The sequence below is a fragment of the Fonsecaea monophora genome (genome assembly GCF_001642475.1).
Source record: "Fonsecaea monophora strain CBS 269.37 chromosome Unknown Scaff116, whole genome shotgun sequence".
In the NCBI taxonomy this organism is placed as follows: Eukaryota; Fungi; Ascomycota; class Eurotiomycetes; order Chaetothyriales; family Herpotrichiellaceae; genus Fonsecaea; species Fonsecaea monophora.
In genome coordinates, this window is record NW_019174047.1 from 17,936 (window position 1) to 41,007 (window position 23,072).

The 23,072-nt window shown below is 52.7% G+C and overlaps 9 protein-coding genes across 9 annotated transcripts; all 9 read right to left on the reverse strand.

Moving 5' to 3' along the window:
- Nucleotides 1–108: 108 nt before the first annotated feature.
- On the reverse strand, nt 109–3,156 carry AYO21_10302 (hypothetical protein; the record flags this gene model as incomplete). The annotated part of the gene is made up of 1 exon (XM_022660223.1): nt 109–3,156. One exon carries the CDS (start codon nt 3,154–3,156, stop codon nt 109–111), a length of 3,048 nt encoding a protein of 1,015 aa, XP_022507446.1.
- Nucleotides 3,157–3,537: 381 nt separating this feature from the next.
- AYO21_10303 (hypothetical protein) lies at nt 3,538–4,230 on the reverse strand (the record flags this gene model as incomplete). The annotated part of the gene is made up of 5 exons (XM_022660224.1): nt 3,538–3,576; nt 3,712–3,785; nt 3,836–3,887; nt 3,938–4,006; nt 4,075–4,230. 5 exons carry the CDS (start codon nt 4,228–4,230, stop codon nt 3,538–3,540), a joined length of 390 nt encoding a protein of 129 aa, XP_022507447.1.
- A 515-nt stretch (nt 4,231–4,745) lies between these two features.
- AYO21_10304 (hypothetical protein) lies at nt 4,746–5,414 on the reverse strand (the record flags this gene model as incomplete). The annotated part of the gene is made up of 1 exon (XM_022660225.1): nt 4,746–5,414. The coding sequence occupies one exon, from the start codon at nt 5,412–5,414 to the stop codon at nt 4,746–4,748; it is 669 nt and encodes a 222-aa protein (XP_022507448.1).
- A 712-nt stretch (nt 5,415–6,126) lies between these two features.
- Nucleotides 6,127–6,750, reverse strand: AYO21_10305 (hypothetical protein; the record flags this gene model as incomplete). The annotated part of the gene is made up of 1 exon (XM_022660226.1): nt 6,127–6,750. The coding sequence occupies one exon, from the start codon at nt 6,748–6,750 to the stop codon at nt 6,127–6,129; it is 624 nt and encodes a 207-aa protein (XP_022507449.1).
- A 1,383-nt stretch (nt 6,751–8,133) lies between these two features.
- Nucleotides 8,134–9,835, reverse strand: AYO21_10306 (hypothetical protein; the record flags this gene model as incomplete). The annotated part of the gene is made up of 4 exons (XM_022660227.1): nt 8,134–8,384; nt 8,434–9,345; nt 9,429–9,460; nt 9,519–9,835. 4 exons carry the CDS (start codon nt 9,833–9,835, stop codon nt 8,134–8,136), a joined length of 1,512 nt encoding a protein of 503 aa, XP_022507450.1.
- Nucleotides 9,836–11,556: 1,721 nt separating this feature from the next.
- On the reverse strand, nt 11,557–12,734 carry AYO21_10307 (hypothetical protein; the record flags this gene model as incomplete). The annotated part of the gene is made up of 2 exons (XM_022660228.1): nt 11,557–12,366; nt 12,555–12,734. 2 exons carry the CDS (start codon nt 12,732–12,734, stop codon nt 11,557–11,559), a joined length of 990 nt encoding a protein of 329 aa, XP_022507451.1.
- A 583-nt stretch (nt 12,735–13,317) lies between these two features.
- On the reverse strand, nt 13,318–16,500 carry AYO21_10308 (hypothetical protein; the record flags this gene model as incomplete). Its single annotated transcript, XM_022660229.1, has 5 exons — nt 13,318–13,974; nt 14,035–14,409; nt 14,466–14,608; nt 14,668–15,118; nt 16,084–16,500. The coding sequence occupies 5 exons, from the start codon at nt 16,498–16,500 to the stop codon at nt 13,318–13,320; spliced, it is 2,043 nt and encodes a 680-aa protein (XP_022507452.1).
- Nucleotides 16,501–17,030: 530 nt separating this feature from the next.
- Nucleotides 17,031–19,057, reverse strand: AYO21_10309 (hypothetical protein; the record flags this gene model as incomplete). The annotated part of the gene is made up of 4 exons (XM_022660230.1): nt 17,031–17,543; nt 17,596–17,741; nt 17,799–17,848; nt 17,913–19,057. 4 exons carry the CDS (start codon nt 19,055–19,057, stop codon nt 17,031–17,033), a joined length of 1,854 nt encoding a protein of 617 aa, XP_022507453.1.
- A 2,120-nt stretch (nt 19,058–21,177) lies between these two features.
- Nucleotides 21,178–22,457, reverse strand: AYO21_10310 (hypothetical protein; the record flags this gene model as incomplete). The annotated part of the gene is made up of 4 exons (XM_022660231.1): nt 21,178–21,512; nt 21,566–21,766; nt 21,818–21,971; nt 22,035–22,457. 4 exons carry the CDS (start codon nt 22,455–22,457, stop codon nt 21,178–21,180), a joined length of 1,113 nt encoding a protein of 370 aa, XP_022507454.1.
- Nucleotides 22,458–23,072: the final 615 nt, after the last annotated feature.

Below are 23,072 nucleotides of genomic sequence, written 5' to 3' on the forward strand. Positions count from 1 at the left end.
CCACCTCGAACGCCGCCAGTATGTCCTTCTCGACATGCATAATCCTATTGGTCTGCTGCTCCATTGTGATTCTCCACATTACCCGCCACTGTTAAAGGTCACAGTATATTAAAGAACCTTGGAACGACTGATCCTCGAGGATGGCGTGCGTTCTGACTGCGGCGTGCTTAGTGTTTCAGCCCTGGCGAAGCCCATCTGCTCGCTGAAAAGGCTCGCGACCATGGCAAAGTCTGGATGGTCCGGTGGGATGGGTATTCGCGTCGTGTCCGTAACTCCTCTCAAGGCTTCGGGAAGGTCTTCAACGAAGGACTCCGAAGGGGTAACAGAGGTGAAAGAAACTCCTTTTAACGGCGGATCTCCCGCATTGGTGGGTTGCGTTGTCGTTGTCGTCGCCCAGTCCGTTACAACAGATGTGACCGTGACGGTGCTTGCAGATGGCACGACGAGTTGCGATACGTACGCCGAAGCGTCTCGAAGAGCACTTCGCCAGTTCGCCGCGGCAGACAGGGCACGAGTGGCACGCAGTTGAATGCCTGTCCCCAGATCTCTCGACCGGTCTCCCAAGTGGAGACTCTCAATTGTACTCCTAATCCACGGGGCTGCGAGAGCGCTGATGCCAGCTATGCTGCCGGAAAACAACAGCCATTCGAGAAACTCGCGCTGCGTAACAGTGCTCCAGACCGCTAGGGCTGCGTCCTCGAGGGAACACGAGATGTACTTCTCCCGCCGGGCTTCGGCGACAGCTTCAGCCAGGGTCTGAGCCGGTGGTTGGGCTTCTGGATAGGGGAAAAGCGAGGCCTCCTGAGCAGCCATCCATTCGCAGTAGATGTTGGAGGGAGCCACTCTCGAGTAGACGGTGACGAATGCGCCGCTTTTGGGGTCGGCCCGTTCAGCTCTCTCGTCTTCTTGCGGACGACGTCCGTATCTCTTCTCCCGAATTTCTCGAATTTTGGTCTTGAGGACCATGGTCGACCATTCCGTCCCTGGAATCGATGCTAGGTCTGCAACGGCATCCCGTGCGGCATCCGTCTCTTGCAGGTCGTACGGGTACAGATTGAAGAGTCGCTGTTCGGCTTCTTCCCGGGTGAGCTCTTGCCCTGCTGCTCGCGCCGCCTCCTGTGCTTGTTCGAGTTCGAGAACATCGAGGCCATGCGGTACCACAGCTTCGACTCGTCCAAAGCAGGTCATCTTGATTTTCAACTGATCACTTGTCGGAAGAGACTGAGCTTTTTGCGCGTTCAACCGGTAGGCATTGACGCAGATATTTCTATCCACATCTTCTCGATTCAATCTCGTGCCCTTGGGCACGTGGGGTGCGATGCGCACGACTACGCCGTTGACACCTGCGAAGCGAATGCAGAGATGCAGACTGCCCGCCATCTTGATCAACTCGACAAGCTCGAGCCATATCCCAAACCGCATCTCGGCTCCTTCGTCCCTTACTCTCGACGACTGTCTCCATTTCGGCACGAGAGGGTCAAAGAACGGAGGCGGGAGGAGTGGCTCCAAAACGAGCAGCAGATTGGTAGCCATCTTCCGAGCGGCAATCTCTAGGTTGTCTATATGCTCGTAATTGTTGGGAAATTCTGCGCTTGGGAAATAGGTCTCGCCGATCTTGAGTTCCTCCAAGCACTCTGCCTTCTTCTTGTTCCGCACAAAGGCATCGTAGTGGAGATACCTGCGGTCAATGTCTTCGAGTGCGCGAACCTTGTCGTCCGGGATGCTGAAAGCGGTGTGCTTGAAGATGCGCTGCTGGAACCACTCGCCAATAACGCCGTGTACGAGATGTCGTCGGTGTTCCCGTTTTGTGAAAAAGTTGCGCCAGCCGTACTCACACCCATCCGCGATCCTCTGGGTCATCAGCATTAGTGACAAGTATTTCGTGGCCAACAGATGCATGGGCCACGCCTTCTCCTGTTCTGATGTAAGCCCGAAAGCGAAGTGATCACCGCAGAAACGCGAGATCCTTTCTTGTAAGACCATGAAGAGCGCCCCAATCTCGTCAAGATCCAGCGACCTGGGTACCTTTTGGACGTCTGCAAATAGTTGCTCCGCCAGTACCACAGGGTCATTGGGATCCACAGCGCCTGGCTGGGAAGTTCTGCTTCGGGGTGTTGAGGGACTGACGACCGTAGGTGGTGCGGTTCGTTGACGCTTCGGTCGGGGTCCGGTGCTTCGCTGCGAAACCAGACTTGGGGAGTGCTGTGCAGGCCTGGGTGTGCGAGGAGGTTCCGAAGGTCCAGAGCTTGAGGAGGAGCTAGAAGTTGGAGACGATCTTTGGGTACGTCTCGCAGCACGCTCTCGCATATGGCGCTCATGGTTATCTCGATTGACTTTGAGATGGATCCGTTGGAGCGGATTGGGTGGTAGATCTCCGGGGACATCATCGTCAAGGTCTTCGTCGTCATCGTCCTCCGAATCTCCATCAGACTTATAGGCCTGATCGTCGAACGGTCTGGTCTTTCGTTTGCGCGCTCGGGATTTTCGTACTTGCGCCACATTGATTTCTTCCTCTTCACTGGAGGACTCGTCTTCGACTGCCACTGTTGACGTTGGTGCGATTTTCTCTGCTGATACGGCTGACAACTCGTCCTCTGAATCGTCCTCTTCTACATATGCCTGTTCGTCCAAAGGCTTTAGTTTCCTCTTGCCGGCCTTGGTTTTGTCATGCTTTCGAGTTGTCATTACTATCGCCGGGGGAGGACTTGAGACGAGAGATCCAATCTGGCCTCTCGGAGACTTGCTTGTTTCGCCATCTTCTGGGTTTGTTGATGTCTCGGTGTTGTTAGGTGTGCCCTGTGATACAGCGCCTCCGGTTCCTTTACCATCTTTCTTGTCGGCATTTGGCGGTTCCTTTGTGTGTTTGATAGTCGCAGGCGTTTTCTTAGCTGGCGTGGCTTTGGGCTTGATCTTGGCTGAGGCAGCTTTGGCCGGAGTACTTCCCACCTGTGTCGAACTTGTTGCCACATTCGGGGGCGCTGTGGTATTGTTGCGGCGAGCTGTTCTGGGATTTCTTGCGTTGCCGGTGGCCCCTTGGGTTGTAGCAGCAGAAGCGCTTGCAGCCGGAGTCGACGGCACTGCAGGCGTCCTTCTCATGGCTGATGGCCTTGTCATTCTCCGAGTTGGGGTTGTGGTCGGCTTTGCGCGTGGAGCCATGGTGGAGTCTCGAGCTCTGTAGCGTGATAATGGTGGACACCTTTCCTCAGTAATCTTTCAAGGGGAATGGACAAGTATCGGGTCATCAGAAACAAAAGAGGTCAAACGAGTTGGGTGGGAATATATGAGGGAGAAATGAGTATAAAGCATGCAACATGGCCGTTCCGGAAGCGGAAGCAAGAATCAGCACCGTTTTCATCCAAGATTTCATTGTTATTTTATGAGAAGATTGTCACTGTAATTTCTGTCGCTTTGGTTCTCGGCTCGACCAAAGCCAGGGTGCGGCAGGGCATGCGACAACCCGAAGTCCGTTGCTGCAAACACATCCTTTGACAAAGAAGAGAGGCCTGTCGTCCAAAGGTCAGGTTCAATCAAAATCGCTTAGTCGCGACCTAGAGCTTTGACCCTGAAGTCTCGCTCCTGGAGCAACAGTCAGTGATAGGAGTTCAGCATCGCCAGTGTCCTACATGCCCCCTCACAGTGCTGCGATACACTCAATCTCAACCTGGCTGCTGTTAGCCTCAGCCCATGAATGGATCAGTTGGGGAGCATTACATCTGTCTTAAAAGGGAGCTCCTTGACGCAGACACAGGTCCGTGCTGGCTTTGGGTCCGGAATGAACTTGGCAACTATTTTGGGTCAGGCAGGAATGTTGAGACGAGGCTGGGGAACCACGCACAGGCCTCGTTCATGGCAGCATAATCCTCCATGCTTGTCAAGTAGATGTTCATCTGCCCCTCGTCAGTGCTTCTCCCGGTACATAGTCTGGAAGCGGACACACCTTGAGAATCTGTTCGAGGCTGCTTCCGGCTTCTTCCAGGATGGCCTGGATGTTTTCGAGGGCTTGTTTCTATAGGCAATTGGTGTTAGTCAATGACTAGATGGCACCAGCAGCGCCTTGTCCACGAGGGTCCTGACCGTCCTGTCTGCAACGGACCCTTCTACTATCTTCATCGTAGAGGGAACGATGCCAATGTTTCCGCTGACAAAGATGGTACCATTGTGGATGGTAGCCTGAGAGAAGAGGTTGGACTTGAGGCCTTTGTCCGACGTTACCACTTGTTTGGGAGCCATGTTGGGTGTAGACTTGAGTGTGAGTGAGAGAGGAAGACAGGAAGACAAGGGATCCGTTCACAATAAATCTAGAACAGAAAACGACAACAGAGAGAAAAGTCTAATCATCAATGGTATGATTGTTGAAGTTTGTGTTGCCTGCGCCCTACGATACGACGCCGGCATCGCAGCAGCAGCAGCGCAGCGCGTATAGAAATGCGAGAGACGGAGAATCGCGGCTGCCCCACCAAAACGGACATTTCCTGCGCCATCCAAGTCTTGATTGACACTGTTGACCACTCACTCACGCTCTCACTGCTCCAGCACCACCATCACCGCCATCGTCGCCGACACCTTCCTCTCTCATCCATCATTCACTCATCTTGCTCATGAAGGGCCTCGACGTCTCTAACACAATCTTTCCGCGAATACACACAACGCCACCTGCCACGATTCCCCATCCACCTTTCCTCTCGCCCACCTCACCCTCCAAGCTCAATGTTCCATGCCACAAAGACAAACCACCAAAGACTCCTTCATCGTTGCCCTCGACGCCGCGTGACGGGCACGAATCCATAGTCTGCCAAGTCCTCGCGCGTCCTTCGCCCAATCTCGGCGTCGCGAAGCTCCCTCTCCCTCTGTCGGTCTCTAATCTGTTGTTCTTCCTCTCGCTGTCTCCTTCTCTCAGCATACGACTCGGCCTCCGCCCGCAGACTTGTGAGTCTTTCATTGGCGATAGGCATCTGCATGATGCTCTGATAGTCCTCCATGTGCTGTGTCAACCGGTCTTGTGTGCCAACGCAACGCTCGTGGAGTGTGAGCCATCTCCTTCTAAATTCATCGGTCCGACGTTCCTCGATCGCCCTCCGGTCCTCGAACTCCTGCTGGTCTCGAGCGTATACTCCGTCCAGAATCTCGTTGAGCTCGCCGAGGCTCCAATGACCATCCCGAATTCGCTGTCCTCCAGGGCCCCCAGATCTAGTCTCTCGGAAGCCCACATAGCGTATGTCGTCTTCTGCCAGAAATATTCCTGGTCTTCGCAGCCCAAGTGCCCAAGGATCGACGCCCACCCTCCAATGCGACGTATGGGTGAAGCCGTCAGGAGTCTGATATGCCTCGTAATCGCTGATCGGTACCCAGTGAGTTCTTTTGCAGGGACCCCATCCTTTGGTGACTGGGATCCTTCGTACTTCTCGGAAAGACATGTTTAAGGAGGTATGCGATGGTGTTGACGATGCAATCGATAGCAGTGTTCAGAAAGAGTCAATTGTTCTGTTCTAATCATTGATCCAGGAAAGTGGAAGCCGCACAGAAGAAATACCTATCGCAGGCAGATGTTGTGGTGATTCTCAACAAGACCACCGGCCAAAAAGGCGTCAGTGTTACACCAGTGAGAAAGCACAGATATGACAAAAGGCATCCAATCAAATGACCCAGTCCTGGTTTTCCAGATGAGATGACCTTTTCGCACCAAAATGGGCAAATTGATACGGATGACCTTGGACTCGGCTTCAACAGAGGCGGCTCTTCCAGTGGAACGACTGCTTTGCCCGGGAAGTTGACGTACAACGCTTTGACAGGATGCCAGTGCGGTCTCTTGTTCGCCGCTCAACCTGAAACTTCCTCGATTGCTTTGCGCCCTGCTAAGCCTTAGCCATCCTACACACCCAGCCATCTCACTTCGTCAGGGACCTCAGCCACAATTCAGCCCTGGTCTGTAGGGAAACTCCATCCTCGCCTTCGTGCTCCCCTTCCTGTTCCCTTCTTAACAGCACAGGGTCTTCGGGATCCCAAGCCACCACCGAATTCAACGCCCGGCTTGCAGCAAGAACACGCCCGTACCCACACATCTCATCAGGCCGTGCACAGATGTGTAAATCCTGGCTCATTTGTCGATTCTCACGTCTGTTGGGGGGCTTAGCCTTCCACTCTGTGTTTTGAGTCAAGCCAGCAGATTGGGGAACCCAGCTCTTGACCTTGTGAGGTGGCTTTAGACATATCTGGTGGGCCAGGCGCAAAGAGGTTTTCTTGCCTCGGGTTGTGGATGCGTTCCCTCCAGCCCTCACTGATACCCTCTTCAATGACTTGGTCCAGGTTGACATTCACAATATTGTGCAACGACTGTGCGACTGATAGAGGAGCGGTGAGGCCCTTTGACCTTATCTGTCTGTCTTCGTCAACTTCGCTTGTGAGTGTTTCGAAGCGTCTGCCCACCGCCACTGAGGGAGTGCGGAGCCCGGTATCCTGTGCTCCAAAAATACCATCGTCGACGGACAGAGGAATGTTTGCGGGCAACAAGTTGATAGCTGAGGCCCAGGGATGTGGCTTGGGAGAATAGTGTATTTCTGCCCTCGAGGATTGTGAAGCTTCTTCTGTTCCAGCCTCCAGCCATGATCCGGGAGTGGTGGCCAGAGCGCCCAGATCAAGAGTGCCAGCGAACATGTCAGATATCGAGTCAGATCTGCCACGTGCCACCCTGGCTCTGTGGCCAGCGGCGCAGCACTCGTCCCCTTCTTCCTTCTTGACCTCTGCCTCTGACATTTCGTGTCTGCGCCCAGATCCAGGCGAGCAACCCTGTCTTCAGAGCCCACCTATCAAAGACACCACCTCGCTGAAAGATCTTTCCGCTTCACGATAAAGCTGTCGATGTGGGTGGATAATACCACTCGAGGCCGAGCGGAAAGAAATTCTTGTTTTGTACAATTCGTCCCAGGACCGCGATCTAAAGGCGCAAAAGCTCCAGATCTCGCGGCGAACAAGAGAGAACAAACAAGATGGACGATGAAAGCCAGGTGAGATGAACAGTCAGTGATACATCAGAGGGAAGAACAAAGGCGAGGAAAGGATATTGACTGCTTTGCCGATCCGACCAAGTGAGTTCTCAAGATCTGCCCATCTTCCGGCGGAGGTGGAGATGGATCTTGAGGCTGAATTTAATGAGTTTGTCCTTATAGTCTCAAACAAAACAGTACAATGCAAGCGCGTAGAGCGAGTGAGTGAACGAGAGGGGAGGAGGTAAGAAAAAGATTAAACCCAGCTGCTGTTGCTGGACTGTTCCGGACCTCGCGTGCCCTCAATCGGATCAGGTGTCTGAAGCCTCTCTGCCGATGCTGTTGTTGGTGAGTCGACCACAGCGAATCGGAAACCGGCAGTGATATTTCAGAGGGCGATGAATGCATTCATTCATTCATCCACCCATTCATTGACTTGCTTGTCTTGATTCAAACATGTATTCACAACTTCCGTTCGCACGAGTCTAATGACCTTTCATATTTCCATTCACATTCTCACCGTACCCACGACATTGAATCCATCCCATCTAGTTCGGTGATATGCAATAGATGCATTTCTCGTCCTATACATGTGCGTAACTGCGTGTCCCAAAGGTCGGTGATGCACTGAAGATCCAGCGCAGTGCTTTCCTTTGACAGACTCCGGCGTCTATATCCGGATTATGACCATCATCTCTCGGCCCCTTCCGTACTCGCTTACTGTGCCATTTCTCCCAGTCCCCCGACAAAACTGCCGACATAACCTCCTCGAGGTCCTCTGTCCTGAAAAGTTAGATGACCCAGCACCCCAGGCAACAACCATTTATCGATATGGTGTCCTCGGACATCGTGCAAAGTGGTTTGCACAGACACGTTGTCCTGGCATTAACTGGGAGCTCTCGTGTCGACATCCGCTCTGCACAGGACTGCGAACCAAGGTGTCCGCAGTTCCAGAGTCTTGGAAGGAGAACCGGGGCAGAAGGCTCTTCGGTCGCAACTTTGTATCGTCACGGGATGGCCACCAGGACCATTCTAACGAGTTTGCCGTTGAGGCTATTCTGGCGCTGCGGCAGGAAAGAGTGCTCAGGCACATCGCCGCATATGGCCAACACCCAACGATTGAGGATAGGATGGTGGAAGCAGCTGATGCTAGCTATTCCGGTACGGGCGCAAAGCTTGACCTCTTCCGAAGAGTCAGACCATACTTCATGAAGATGAAAGGCACCGGGAGCATAATAGAAGCCACAGCTCCAAGTATGGACGTTGCAGGGCCAACTCCAATCGAATGGTACATGGGTCGTGCTGCCAAAGGGAGACCTGCGGCAAGGATGCTGCGTAGGAAGGTGTTGGCAGCTGTAGCACTGGCAGCGTAGAGACCGTAGACGTCGACCAGGTAGTTGATGCCTAGAGAATATGTCAGCAAATCTTACCGAAGGATCTGGGATATGCCTACATTGCTGAAAGATGACGTTGAATCCACCACCAATAAACATGGCAGCAACCACAGGAAGTGGCCAAGGGTGGTTGGGGGCAGCAGTCCATGCAAACCAGAACAGACCGACCACCATCATGACAGCACCGATTGCCAAAGGCGGCAGCCTTGCTTCAGGGACTGGTCTTCCATTGGAGGCCCTACATTTTCGAATATATCGAGGTTGATTCCCAAGATTGACGCCGGTGGCGCAAACGATTCCAATGAACATGCCTAGGAAGGGGAGCGACCCCACAACAGGTGACCAGTGTCGCTGCTCCTCGAAAACGATGGGAAAGACTTGAAGTGTCATGTAGAGGATTGCATAGACAAACGACGCATAGAATGCGATGCAGGTGACCATCGGCTCTGTCACGAGCATCTTCAGAGGTCGCGACAGCTGCTTGGTGATGATGGACGTGATGTCGACCTTGATCCTTTCTTGTGGGTGGTAGTAAGAATCGTTGCCAGTCTCTCGTCGCATTCGCTGGGCCTTCCATTTCAAAATGACTGGCGGATACATCTCGGGCATGAAGAAGTATGTCAGAGCGACAATCGCGAAATTGAGCATAGCCGTTATATATCCAGTCCATCGCCAGCCCATATGTGGATTGACAAGGATGGCGGCGCCAATTGTTGGTCCAAGAGTCGGACCTCCCACGACGGCCATGCCATACATGCAGACTGCGGTACCACGAGCTTCCCGAGACCAAATGTCGCCCAAAGCAGCATTGACATTGCTGACCGCTGCCGAACCGAAAAAGCCGCTGAAGAAACGGGTGATGAAGATTGACGGAGCGTTCTGGCTCACAGCGGCACCGATCGAGAAGCAAGCCAGGCACGTCATTGCCGGCAACATGGACCATCGCCGACCCCAGACTTCGCTTGAAGGCCCTACACCGTTGTCAAGTCAGTGGCGTTGGCTCAGGATGTGGAAGCTCGATGGAGGAGTTTGAAACCAGGCGTGGAGGACTCACCCCAGATCAAGGGCCCGAAGGCGAAGCCAATACTTTACATACAGTCAGATAATGGAGCTCAACAAGAGAACCTGGCTGATCGACACTCACATGTAGAGGGAGACATTGAGGACAACAACCTCCTCGCCCACGCCGACGTACGCCGCTATTGTTCGATTTGCTGGAGCGATAATACTGGAAGCCAGGCTTGCAGAGAAAGCCAGTAAACTCAGCTGTAGAGTGACCCAGGACTTAAACATGGTCGACCAGTTCTGAGGATTTTCCGGATCATCTTGGCCATCCCAGTTGACAAGGATTTCGGTTTTCTCATTCTCTTGTACGACTTTCTTCTCCGAAGGCTGTTCTTCGGCGTTTACGGGAATGTTTCCCACTTCAACATCTTGGGATGCTGAGATATCCCCTGCCATCTGAATGATTCATGAAAGCCAGAAACCAAAAACATTGTAAAATCAGAAATGCGGACTTCATCTGAGCTTTTGTACGAGGGAAGGTAGTGAGGTGATCGTACGAAAAGACGAACCCCAAAAAAGTATCGACGGAGAATGGCCGACGTGTAGTTTCCGATGCCGATCAACCGTTTGGATATTATTGTCATTTGGTCTTTGGACCGCTTGCGTGACGACAGCACATCCCTAACGCCATCTGGGCGGTTGTGGCGGCCGCTTTATTACCGACGAGATCGAAAGAACTGGGGGACTCCACTCAGGGTAGCGATATCGGGCGCCGAGGGGGCCCCGAAAGTGAGATAGCTCCACCACGGTTGTGGGCATTTTGTGCGCTAGGTTGTCCATAGATGACTGTCTCAATCGCTGCTTGAAAGCAGTAAATTGAGCGGGTTTTCGTTAGAAAGGAAAGCAGCCGTGTCGAGATAGTTCTCACTGCCTCGAAACAGGGCCAACCACATGCTACCAAGGAATCTTGCGAGGTGACTTCAGCCGATTCCATATGGTGGTTGTTACTTCTCAAGCTTGATAACCCGACCCAGTGTGTATGGCAAGTTCATGACTTGGAGTCTCACGAGATCAACCATGAGCGTGGCTTGAGGGCGTGTTGAGCATACCTCATGAGCTATCGTGCTAGTGACGCTGGACGATCTGTCTTGAGGTATGGTCGATCAGCTCTTGGAGGCGACGTGTCGAAAGACGAGATCCAGCGTCGCGTATCTATTTCAAGTATCAACGACCATGTTTTCGGATCATGATAGAAGCGCGCCGGTCTCTTTAGTCGTCTTGGTCTTCTGAAAGGGTTCTAAGTCTTCTGAAAGAGTTCTTACACACGAGGCCGCTCTGGACATCGGGCTGACGTTATGCTTGGGTGTAACACAATGCTACCTGACGATCATCGTGCTTTGTGGTTGGCGCCTCAGCAATCCGGCGCTTGAGACGGAGACGGAGGCGGAGGCGGAGGCGGAGGCTCGACAACGCGGACGCTCCGACTTGCTGAGTTCAATGTGAGAACCGACAAGCTATGCTCGAGGTCAGTTGAGCAGGTGACACAGGATGATGGATGGGCACACAGGGGTGCTGGATGAACTGCGACGATGTCCTCCGTCCTACCCCTACCAGGGATATTTTACAGGCACCATTCTTGTGTATTTCATGACATCGACACCGTGTGAGGGGTGGGGGCGGGAGTCGTTGAGGTGATTGAGGTTGTATCAGGTGTCTGTTGCTTCGAAGAGGGCGATGAAATGTGGTAAGACATATTGACCCGCTGCTGCAGTCAGCCATCAACAATTCGGGCAGGTAGAGATAACTGAACGCTTTGCTGAGTCGCATTCAGACGATGTGACCCTGGCGAGGGACAAGACAACAGGACTTTGTGAGATGGATCATGGCATATTAGCAGTGAGAACTGGGGGTTGCAGCTACGCCGTGGTGCGGTTCCTCTTTGACACGCAGCCACACCACGACCATCAACGTGGGAACTCGATCGACGGTCAGTCTACGTCCATAGAGCGCAAGCGCACGCATGCAGCCCCTGCGCTAACAAGCATTAGTCTACAACCTCGTTCCACGAATGCACACATTCAATGCACTCCAATTGCAAGTCTGCAGGCGGAAATCTCGCATCTATAAACCCAAGGGACGACACGGTTCTTCCACTCCTTGTTCGATCCAATACCGCCTCAGGTCTCCACGGCGACGCTCCTCAAACTCACCTCCTCACCATTATCACCTTTCAATCTGTAGTTTGTCGCTGTCTTCCAGTCCCTCCATTGGCCTGCATTGACTGGCTCATACAACTTGACCTCGCCTTCGGTCAACACGATCGGGTCGATGACCGTCTCAGGGTCCGGATGCACAAAGAAGGGGATGCTATATCTGGACGGCAATACGTCGCAGTCTCTGAACCGGTCCAGCGAGGGACTGACCACCCTGTGCCGCGTGGATTTGACGCGGCCGTTGGTGTACCGCTGGAGCAAGTCGGCGATATTGATCAGGACGGCCCCTTGGATAGGTGGTGCTGGGATGAATTTATTCTCGTGTGACGGATCCACCTCCAACCCTCCGACGCCGTCCTGGAAGAGCAGCGTGCATAAGCCAAAGTCCGTGTGGGCATTGATCCTGGCGTGGCCCTGCTGCTGGATCACTCTGCGCTCGATGGGCGGATAGTGAATCAGCCGCATCTGTGGATCCGCTTTCTTCGTAATGCCTTCGAAGAAGTCGTCCCCAAGGTTCATCACCATGGCCAGACACTTGAGCACATTCATGGCGAGGGTCAGGCATTGCTTGTAAAAGTCGTCCAGGGTGGATTTGAACTGGGGAAGTTCGCTCTCTGAAGGGCAAAGGTCGTTTACGAAGCGACGGTGCTCGTAACATTCCTTGTGATCGTTGATCCCCTCCGCGCCGTCAGCAGTGTATCCCTGGTTGATGTGGGCCGACGAGAGCTTATAAGCGAGCTTGGTCGATAAGGGAAGGGAGAAGAACTTTTCGGCCTGTGGAAGAACATGGTCAGTACTACCGCGACAACCGTGAGGACCAACTCCCCAGCTGAAGCAGAAATGCAGTACTTGTGCCGGGCGGAGTGGAGAATTAACGCAGACAGACGGACAAGGCTGTCGCGATAAAGGGGCAGGGGGGTCCATCGGGTTACACAAGACAGACTCAGGATGAGGATACCGACCAGAGCAAAGATCTCGTCCACTCTCGTCTGAGGGATCCCATAATCCTTCAGATATATAAACCCGACCTCAGAGAACGCATCGTACACTCTTCGCGCCACCTCCTTCTGGTCCGCACGGTCGCCAGTGAGGAATTTCTCAAACGAAACCACGGGGATGGGTGTTGAGTCTGCAGCTGCCATCCTTTGAATTCCCGAGCACGTTAAGAGTGACGCTGTTATATCTTCCTTACGGACAGAAGTGAGCTCTGGAGCAGATGTCAACAGAAAGGCAGAGAAACAAAAGAGAGAAAAAAAAGGGGCGTCCACCACCACACACAACGACGAGTTCTGACGATAACATGATAACAAGCCTGTCTGCTTGGCCGCGGCCAACTTATCGTATACATATCTCTGCTATTCTGGTTCCCCGCACATGACATTGGACGGGATGCGGGATGATCTACCAAGGTGAGTGGGCGACTTAAGTCTCCATCCGCAGCAACTATAGGGATGTGACGGCATGTTGATAAGAGGGCCGCGGGCAGACCCTTTGCAGGACGAACGACCAGGGTTCTTACGTTCTTTTTACGCTCTTCTCCGCTCGTCTCTGATCATTGCCCAGATATGTACAGGTCCGGGTCTTCAGCTGGTTGCAATCATTGTCATTGGGGATGCGTGGCTCTTGATGGCTCATCCACGCGTCCCAGCACCATCCGCTCCACTGCCTCATATCTTTGCAAGCACAGCCTTGGATCCAGATCTCTCCCCCTTAGTACCCCTCAACTCATTTGGTCTTTGTGATAACAACTTCCTCGTTCTCCACATTGCTCGATACTGTCTTGAGTAACTCGGACCCGACCTCGACTTCCCCCTCAGTTACCGCCTTCAAATCAGGCACGTCGGAATGCTTGACGCCGTCAAAGACCTTGTCCACCTCTTCAAGAGTGAGGCCTCTTGTCTCCACCCAATACCAGAGAACGCCGACCAACATCACAATATCGGCACTGGCGTTGATAATGTAGGTCTTCCACCCAATGGCGTCCAGGGCAAAAGGAAACGCCATGGTCACGAGCAGGCCCGACAGCTTCGTGGTCAGCGTGTACAAACCCATGCCAAATGATCTCAGCGAGTACGACAGTACCTCGGGCGGGTAGAGCACTGTAAGCGGGGTGATGCCGTAGGCATACGATGCGTTGTAGAGGAAAATCATGGCTATGGTGCCATATATCCCTGACTTGTCTGTCGAGCTACCATACACTGCTGTGAGTCCCGCCAGGATGTAGAATGTGACGACTTGGCCAGCCAGGCTGATGGCGCAGAGCGTCTTTCGGCCCAGGGAGTCGGCGAACCAAGCACCCGCCAGAGAGACGACCAGTGTCCACGAGGTCAAGATGATGTTGATTTCGAGCTGGGTTGTCGGATCGCTGATTCCAGCTTGTGACTATCGTTCACAACATATCAGCACTTGCGCGTCCAATCACAAATCCAAAGTAAAACATACCAGCATGTCACCAAAGTAAAAGGTAATGATGTTGGTCCCTGGAAGCATCACGATAATGGAAAATGTAGCAGTGATGATGATGCGCTTCCGGTTCGCTGGGGTGCTGAATGACTGTCGCCAGGAGAGCTGTTGGCTCTTCTCCCAAGCAATCGTGTCGGTTATCTCGCGGTACTGCACAAGCACCACCGGAGCCTCCTTGTCGCCATTGGCGTTGAGCGCTGCCAGTACTTCCAGAGCCTCATCGTGTCGATCTCGGTCAATGAGAAACCTGGGCGACTCTGGAAGGAACAGGAGGACAATCATACACAAGATGCTGGGGATTATCTGGACCAAGCTGGGGGTTCTCCACGCCCATGTCGACGAGTAGTGTTGCGTCTGCATAGGTTACGATAGTTGAGCAGTGGCCGGCCAACAGCCATCGAAATGCTTACCGAATAGCAAACACCTGAAGCGACAAGGGTCCCAACGCCCCAGCAAGCATAATACAGACCTAATGCCACGGCGCGGTGCTTTGGAGGAGCAGTCTCAGCCACATATGTCGGACATGCGCATTGAGAAACACCTAGGGCAGCTCCTGGGCTCGTGTCAGACAATACAATGTTCCCAGGATGCTTGGTCCCGCTCGACACTTACCGACGATGAAACGCCCAGCAATGAACATGCCGATGTTTTGGGCCGCGGTTTGGATGACGGCGCCAATAAGCGTGAGCACTGCAGAAAGCATGATGCTCTTCCATCGGCCAATCCAGCCGACGACAAATCCAGCGAGGAGGGCAGAACAGGATCCTCCAACGTACGAGATGGCCGTGTTCAGGGACTTGGTGGCCGTGGTCAAAGTGAAGTAGTTCTGATATGTCGGCATCACGTTGAGACTGCCCATGATCGAGCTGTCATAGCCCAAGAGGACCGAGTCGACGACTGAGACCGAGACGACGGCGACGAGGAGTGCCATCTGTGACGTGGGGACGAAGCGAGACAGAGGTCCCGCAGGACGAGTCCATTGTCCCATGATTCTCGTTCGATCCCAGCGTGTGGGCTGAGCGCTGTCAAAGACGGAGTGATGTATCTTATGCCCTGTCGCGTGCTAGAATTCAGACGCAGAGAGCATTGGCGACGCCGAGGACACACGAGATCCGTTGTGCGTGACGATCTTGCAGCAGGGGTCTTATATTGCACGCCAGAGCTCAAGCACACTCTCCTTTTGAGATAGCCGATATCAAGCAGATAGAACAGCCCGCGTGCCACCTACCTAATGCCTTATCAAGGAGCGATACTCCAACGTCGCGTCCCCAATGACAAGGCCGACTCTGATCTCCGCATTGGCATACAAGGGGAGGTTGTGCGACTATGGCTAGCATCTCTTTCGACCTTGCAGATAGAGCGTAGATCCTTCTTGGAACCCAGACCACGATTGGACAAGGGGAAAACGTCTTACATGTCTAGCTTCAGGCTTGCCCGGCCCAGACAATCGGTAGGAATGATCGACTATTCGAGCGCGGTACCAACGGAGACTGCCGACCAGCTAAAGTCACAAGACACGGCAAGTGGCCGCAATGTACAAGAGGTGGTATTCAAAGCCTAGACTGGTCTTGGTCTTTGGCGATATCAAGTCGCAAGGTCTTTCAGACAAGTAGTTGGGAACTGAAGAGGACGATGGGCGGCGCACGCAAACACAGCTACGCGAAAAGGCGGGGTCCGGAACAAAATTCTGCCGAACACCACCAGCCAACACTGGACATGTACCGAGCACAGACCCGTGTCAACGTTGCTGGTAACAGGCAACTAGGCTAGCAGTGCAAGAAATCGTTCTGTTTCTGGTATAATATAGATTGGTGCTAGTACAGATATGCTCAGTTAAAGCACCGAGTAGATATAGATATGTCCCGACGACCTTAAATAAAGGTATGAAGGCCCAGCCGTCGCCCCCATTCAATGGCGATGGAGACCTCGTGGTACAAACCACGATGTTACTGCCAGATCCTGCATGACTTATCTATCGTAGGGTTCTCCCCCGCTCTTTCAAGCTGTTTTTCCAACAACCGGACATACCGCACCCTTTGCGGCAGTCTCAAGGTTGGGATGCTCATGCACCTTGTCCTTGTGGTGCTCAAACTTAGCGTTTGTGACGGGACAGACATCACCATGCTTTGCGTCGCTCGTCGAGGGGTGGTTCGGGGGCAAGACAGTAGAGACAGCGCCGACAACGGGACAGATTCCCTCGTCCATGGCTTGTTGTTCGGGACGGCTCACGATTTTGGAAAGCGCAGGACAATTTTCAGCGTGGGCGAGGTCTTGGTTGGTCGAGTCGAAGATCCCGGGGTGCTTGTGGAGATTGTGATGATGGTCTGTGGTGGCTTTGGTGACTGGGCAAACCTGGCCAGGCTTGTCCATGTCGAAGTCGGGGTGTTTGGGAGGGAGGACGGTGTTGGTGGTCCCAACTACGGGGCAAACTTGAGCAGCGGCCATGATGACAGGATGAATCGGTGGTGGTTACGAGATCAACTTTGATAGAATTGTCAATAGAGGAAATCGTGGGAGATGCTTCGTATGTGAGAAACAAAGAAAGGAGAGATTTCTAGAGGCTGCAGCAGGCCACACCGTGTCTGACAAAGGCAGAGTGAATGGCTTGGTAACGTGTTGCCAGTCAGCCTTGCCCAATACACAATGACGTAGTGCTTGTCCATTCGCATTCCCATCCCCGCGTCCTAATGGGGAATGTCTCATGACCAATCACATCTTCGCAGTTGCTAAGCCTGCGGTTAGCATCGGAACAACCCATTGCTTCCCTAGACGTTGCCATGCCAGTCTTGTCAGTGTGTACCGAGTATTTGTACCAATCTGTGTGCCTTGCCTACATCACAACGGGAATGGACAAGTCGGCATGGAAAACAAATCAGTAATGCCAGACCCAGGCAGATGCTGAGGTGCCTGTAACGCCCGAGGCCAGGTATCTTCTTAGGTTAGCATAGGTATGGAGAGTCCTCATCCTCTGTTCGTCATTGCTTCTTCCGCGCCATCTCGATGGCCTTTACCGCTAGCGCTGTCGCAACACCTCGACTTCCTATCTTCAGACTGATTTTTCCAGTCTGGCAGAGCCAGCCAATCGGCCACCCGCCATCTTCTTCCTGCAATGCTTCCAGCTTCCTCAAGTCAATGTTATTCTCGAGTCCCATATCAAGACAAGCAATGACGCGCATGGCCAGCTCTATCGTATCCCCTGGCGACCCGAGTCGTTCTTGCAATCGTTCACGCAGAAGAGCGCAAGTGCTGCGGTAAATATCGCTCTCAGGATTGGCGCTTAGAAGGCGGCTGAAAAGGTACAAGAAGACGTCTCCACTAGAGTAGTAATACGTTCCATCGAGGTATGCTCGGTAGAACAGGACATCCGAAACCCAGGCTTTTGTAGGTTGCAATGCGGACAAGTCGTCGCGACCATATTTATAGAAAAACCGAAGAGCATTGACGCAAACGGCGGGATCGATACGGGGTCGTTTGTTGTCGAAGTATGTCTGTGGATGTCAGTCTTGGCCGCAGGAAATTTAACACAAGGACGAAACTCACTAGAATGATGCCGTCTCGATTTGTGTACAACAGGACCTCATCAAGGATCGAGTGCGCCTTTACGACATCCTGCGGCAGGAGGACCATCGCCAGCGAAGTCGTATCAATATCGTCGGGGTGTCTCTCAATGGTATCAATGGGTTTCTCTTTTGCGTTGATTAGTTTCTCAGGGGTCAAATGAGGTTACGGAGTCTCATCCTCACCAATGTAGTAATTCCATGTGCGCTCGTAAAATTTCAACGAGACAAGATTTCTTAAAGCTCAGTTTGTTAGCATGTAACACGAAAGATTTCACAGACGGGTATTTTGAGACCCACAAATCACCAGCCGCTTCATATAAGAAGAGCTGGGCAAAATTGTCTCTCACTTCTCGTCCATCGAGGGTAACAGACCACATATTCTTAGCGGTCCTTTGCAGCCACTGGCGTCCTCGTTCGACTCTATCATCGAAGATGTTGTGTAGGAATCGCCTCAACCCTGCAGCATCTCTGTATCTGAGGCATCTGATGCCCATGGATCGTGCCGCGAGGATATTTTCGGCATTGTCATCCACAAAGATGGCATTTTTCGGCTTCATGTTGATTTTGTCAAGTACATGGCGGAAGAACCCAAGCTCGGGTTTACACATGCCCACTTGAGCGGAGATGAAGAAACCATCAAACAAGGTCCAATCGTACCGTGTGTCCCCCTCCAAAGCCTTCCATTCAGGCAAGGGAATGTTCGACATCAAGAAGACTTTTAAGGAGCCGCGATAAGTGTTTTTCAAGTCTCGAATCATGTCGAAAACCTCTTGATCAGGACTCAGGGAATCTGCGGCCTGCTTGAATGCCTCTGTGACATCGGACAACAGGAGACCATACTGTCTAGCAAGACCCTCGTAGCATTCTTCTCGTGTAATTACACCTGAGTCATATTCATGCCACAAGCGAGTTTTGAGAAGTCGCTGTAACATTGCTGGCGATATCGGCAAGGCTTCCGGAGCAGTCCAGTTGCACAACACATCACCAAGGTCTATGATAAGCGCCGACACATTTGGTATCGGCCATTCGGGTGTGACTGCATTGGCCGCCGCTGCACGATTGGAATCCCCAAACTCTGCATGTCCAAGATCATGCGCAACAGGCGCGGCTGTAGACCTTTCATCTAAATAGCAGGCTGAATCTTGCCGTGTTGGCGCAGATTTCGGCAAAGGATCAGGATCGGCTGCCTCCGAGATTGGTGAATCGACGACGGGAGTCGGTTCTAAATCGATCGGGCTATGGTCATTTGCCTCCGTGTTACTCTGGCCCGGGGAAATATCCGTCACCGCCACATGAGCCTGGGCCTTCAAATCTTGGGAATTTAGTTCCAGACCGGGTGTTCGGTCGTGCTCAGGTGGGTCAGGGAGTGCATTCCCCCCGAGCTTGGTGTAAATCGGGAGCAAAGCGCTGGGTTCGATGAGCATTGACTCGGTCGAAGCCATGATGAGTTCCTAAGAGAAGGAGATGGTGAGACGGAGAAACAGGAATCCAGGGATCCAGAAGGGCAGTATATGTGCCATTCGGCTGCGGAGACATTGGAAAGGCAGTTCCCCATGTTCTGTCCTCGACATACAGTGGATAAGCAACATTGGCCACAGCTAGCATCTCTGATCTTTGCTCTGGGCATGCCGTCCTTGTCCATTCTTTCCCCCGGACCGTAGGATTGGTACCCATGGTCACATCATCATGAAGCCGGTGTCTTCCAGAGATATCCAGCTGCGTGGGCGCATGCCGCTAGAATTGACGGCGTGAGTGTCGACGCCGGCGGGTCATCGACCTCGACAGTAGTCTGGATGTGCTGGCTCACAGCCATAGGATTGGCCCAGAAGCTAAAGCCTCGAAAAGATACCATGATCCATGTAAGCAGGGCAGTGAGTCCAGTGGAGGAAGGGATGCGGCAGAGGCGAGACTGTTGAATGCAAGGGAATTGTGGTGGTGTCATCAGACTGAATTGATAAAAAGGCAGCTACCTGCCCTAGGGATGCATGTCAGTGGAATCTCGCGTCATTAATGATGCTACAGGCAGGCAAATGATAGGACGATTTGTTGAACACCTGCATGTGAATAGCCAACGAGAGGGTTCAGCGGGAGGAAAAGCAGCTGGAAATTCATTCCCTCTCAGGCACTCCCGTTACGCAAACATGAGCACAGGGGCCTCGCATGTTGATCTTCGGGATGCGGGGATGTGTGCATGCATGGAAACAGTCTGAAGTGATGAGGTGGCAGGAGGATGGAAACATGTGCTGGCCGTTGACTGGGTCTTTTCCACCGCATTTGCACCAGTGCCTAGCCATTTCCAGCCCTTTGAGGTTGTCCCTTCCACTAGATGATCCTTCGCTACCCGAGTCTTAGTTTTCTGGAATATGCTACAATATCGCGCTATCTCACGTGGATCTGAGCTGTTCGTGGTCTGCGGCGCCCCGAGTACGGGAAAACGGTGGCAGAGGGACGTTAATTCTTCTCCTGGCAAAAGTCGCTTATGGGACGATTAGGGTTGCGCATTTTCAGGTGGGTGGTTCTTATCGACCCCGCGACGGTACAGCAACTGCAGACGGGGACGGTGACACGAGCATGACGAGCAAATTCGACAGGACAAGAGAAAAGGGAAGAACAACGAAACAGTTATTTATAGCCGCAAGGTCGCCTGGAGAGGAACACAGAGTACTCCATATTGAGCGGGAAACCTGCCCTTCTCGGTGCTGGCCACTAGCCGCTTCACTTGCCCTCGTTGCCTCTTCTCACCTGCTCCTTTACTTCTCTTCCATACGACCAGGAGCGTCAGACTGATACGTATCCCAGACTTCTGGTGACGACCACAAATGATCAGCCACCGACTAAACGACATTACCAATATCAAATTGAATATCGGCCAGCGCTGCTACCTACTCGGCTGTCAGCCCAAGGCACAAATCGAAGTCGTTTTCGTTTTATTTGCTAAACGTAACATTGAATCGACGTGTTGTCAATAAGTAGCGGTCTTGAGCAATGCTACCGATACTATTGTCAACATTGTCGCTACTCTAGAACCTTCCTTAGCAGGCCATTTGTGATGTAGCAAACTCAGTCTAGATAGGATGGGGGTAGGGAACGGTTTGTACAGGTGACATTGCTAGATAGAAAACTTGTCACAGAAAAACTGTATAGTCAACGCCTCTCCAGTGCCTCAACGAATATTCGACGCTATCTTGGACATTCGTATTGCTGGTAACAACAAATCGTAGGAATAACGCAGGCTGTTCGCTGTTCGCTGTGCAGCCCACAAACTTTTTGCCGGGATCTCTGAGAGTGCCTCCTACCAATCAATCATCTCTTGGGGAAAAATTCGTACATATCTCTGCTTGCAGGTCATTGGGAACAAAAGCCATAATCGTTGTACATGTCTCGTGTATTGGCGTTGGATAGGCAATCGGTTGTCGGCCAATTCGTCCGAGAATTATCTTTGCGCTCCGGGCTCAACGGAGTAGGTTGGCAGGATCCAAACTGAGTATGCGTGGTTCCATGGGTTCTCCTTTCTTCGTTTCGGGCCAACGAGCACTCCGCAAGGGGCGATCATCTGTGCTTCTCAATATGCGTGAGGCCTATCGTCCCAATGACGCACGGAATCCACGTCACGCTCCTTGATGCTCTCTGTCGCCATTTTGGTGTCGCCAATTCCAGGCTCAAGGTTTGTAGATGCCAACTCTTCTTGACTGCTGGCAGCGTCGTTGATATTTGAAGTGATATTCGTGCGAGACTTCTTCGTCTGATAGTTTTCTAGGGCGATGCTTTGGGGCTGAACTCTGACGGAGTTGCTGTTCGCATATCGTGCATAGCCGCGAGAAGGGTTCGATCCGTGCCGAGTTTGGTAGATGGTTCTGGCTTTACGGTAGAGACCAGGCCCGCAACCAATCAAGACAGCTAGAGGACACATCAGGGCCTGGGGAATGGAGAGAAATAGGGGATTACTGTACCTATCGAGGACTCAACGATACCCCATAGAGCCAGCCAAGTTGTGCTAGGTTGAGTGTTGTTAACCGTGCTCCCAAGCTCCTTGACTCGGATTGTGGCGACCACAATGCAAACGAATCCCAGACAAAAGAGAGCACCAATGCTCGCCTTCTGAGTTCTCGGCATCTTCAGGTTCCAGATGAGGTCAAGGGGTAACAGCATGACTGGGGCTTTGTTAGTAGCCGGAATGTTCGCTGTCAGGTATCAATACTGACTCATGAGATCAGTGACGATGTCAACCGCATAAGCGTACCAAAGGCTGATACTTGCAGCCTTGACGTCGCGAGGGGTTGAGCAAGCACCAGCGGTGAACCAGGCTTTCATGCTCGAACAAGACAGCATCGACGAGGTGATGGCACCCGCCAGAACCTAGCCAAGTCAGCCTGATCACACCGTATGATGGGGAAGAGAGGGGGTTCTGGGACAACGAACCACCACGCAAAAGATCACCACGGCCCACCACAATCTGATTTTGTGTGGCAAGGCTTTCATCAACTTTTTGTAGACAGCCATCAGGGAAAACTTGACACTCCACAGACAGAGCCACAAGCCCGAGGTCGTAACGAAGAAGATCTTCTGGATGAAGAGCCCATCATCGGCGACCGTGGGGTACAGTGGGATCTGCCCATCGGCAAGTTTGGTGAGCCGAAACATGGTCGGCGCGGCCACGATGTACAGGATGGACAGGGCCAAAAAGAAGATATAGGCGGCTAACAGCCAGCCATCGTCCCAACCAAACCTGCGCTGCTGTTCGGCCGACACAAAAATGCGGAAGCCGGCGACGAAGGTGGTCAGGATGATCATGGTGATGCCCGTCGCCCTCACCGAGACCTCGGTCACATAGTTGCCACCCATTTCGAAATGTCGAGGTTGAACAGCGTCGGCCCAGGACCTGGAAAGACGAGGAGTCTGATGACAGCGCCCGATGGAATTCCCTCTTCTTGTACCCGGAATTCTCTGTTCTCGTATCCCATCCTTTTGAGTTTTGGCCAGGAATATAGGTTGGCACGTTGAATGAAAAGGGAGGCGAGGTTCAAACAGACTAATCGAGGCCAGTCAAGTCTAAAGCACGAGGGGAATGGGACTCTAGGCTCAGCGAGGCTCGCAGGCGAACCCGATGTTTTCCTTACCAAGCTTTGCGATACCAGGTCTCGATCTACAGATAGCGTGCATTGCAACCCTGTGCTCGATGGACCACTCCCTTGGGCGAGGGTAATCGTGGACGGGAGGCGTGAAGAAAGTCGACAGGCAGCTAAGAACTGAGACCAGTTCGAGTCCAAACCCGCCTGGAACATGTTGCAACCAATCTAGGTATGGAAGATGAAGCCTAGTGGGCTTTGCAAGTGTGTGTTTAGCGTGGCTAATGCACGGTCTAGGTATAAAGTAGGTATAGCCTGGTATAGGGACGTGGAAGTAAGTCAATTTCCTAACAGGGTTACCATGGGACGGGAAGTTCCAGGCAAATTCGCG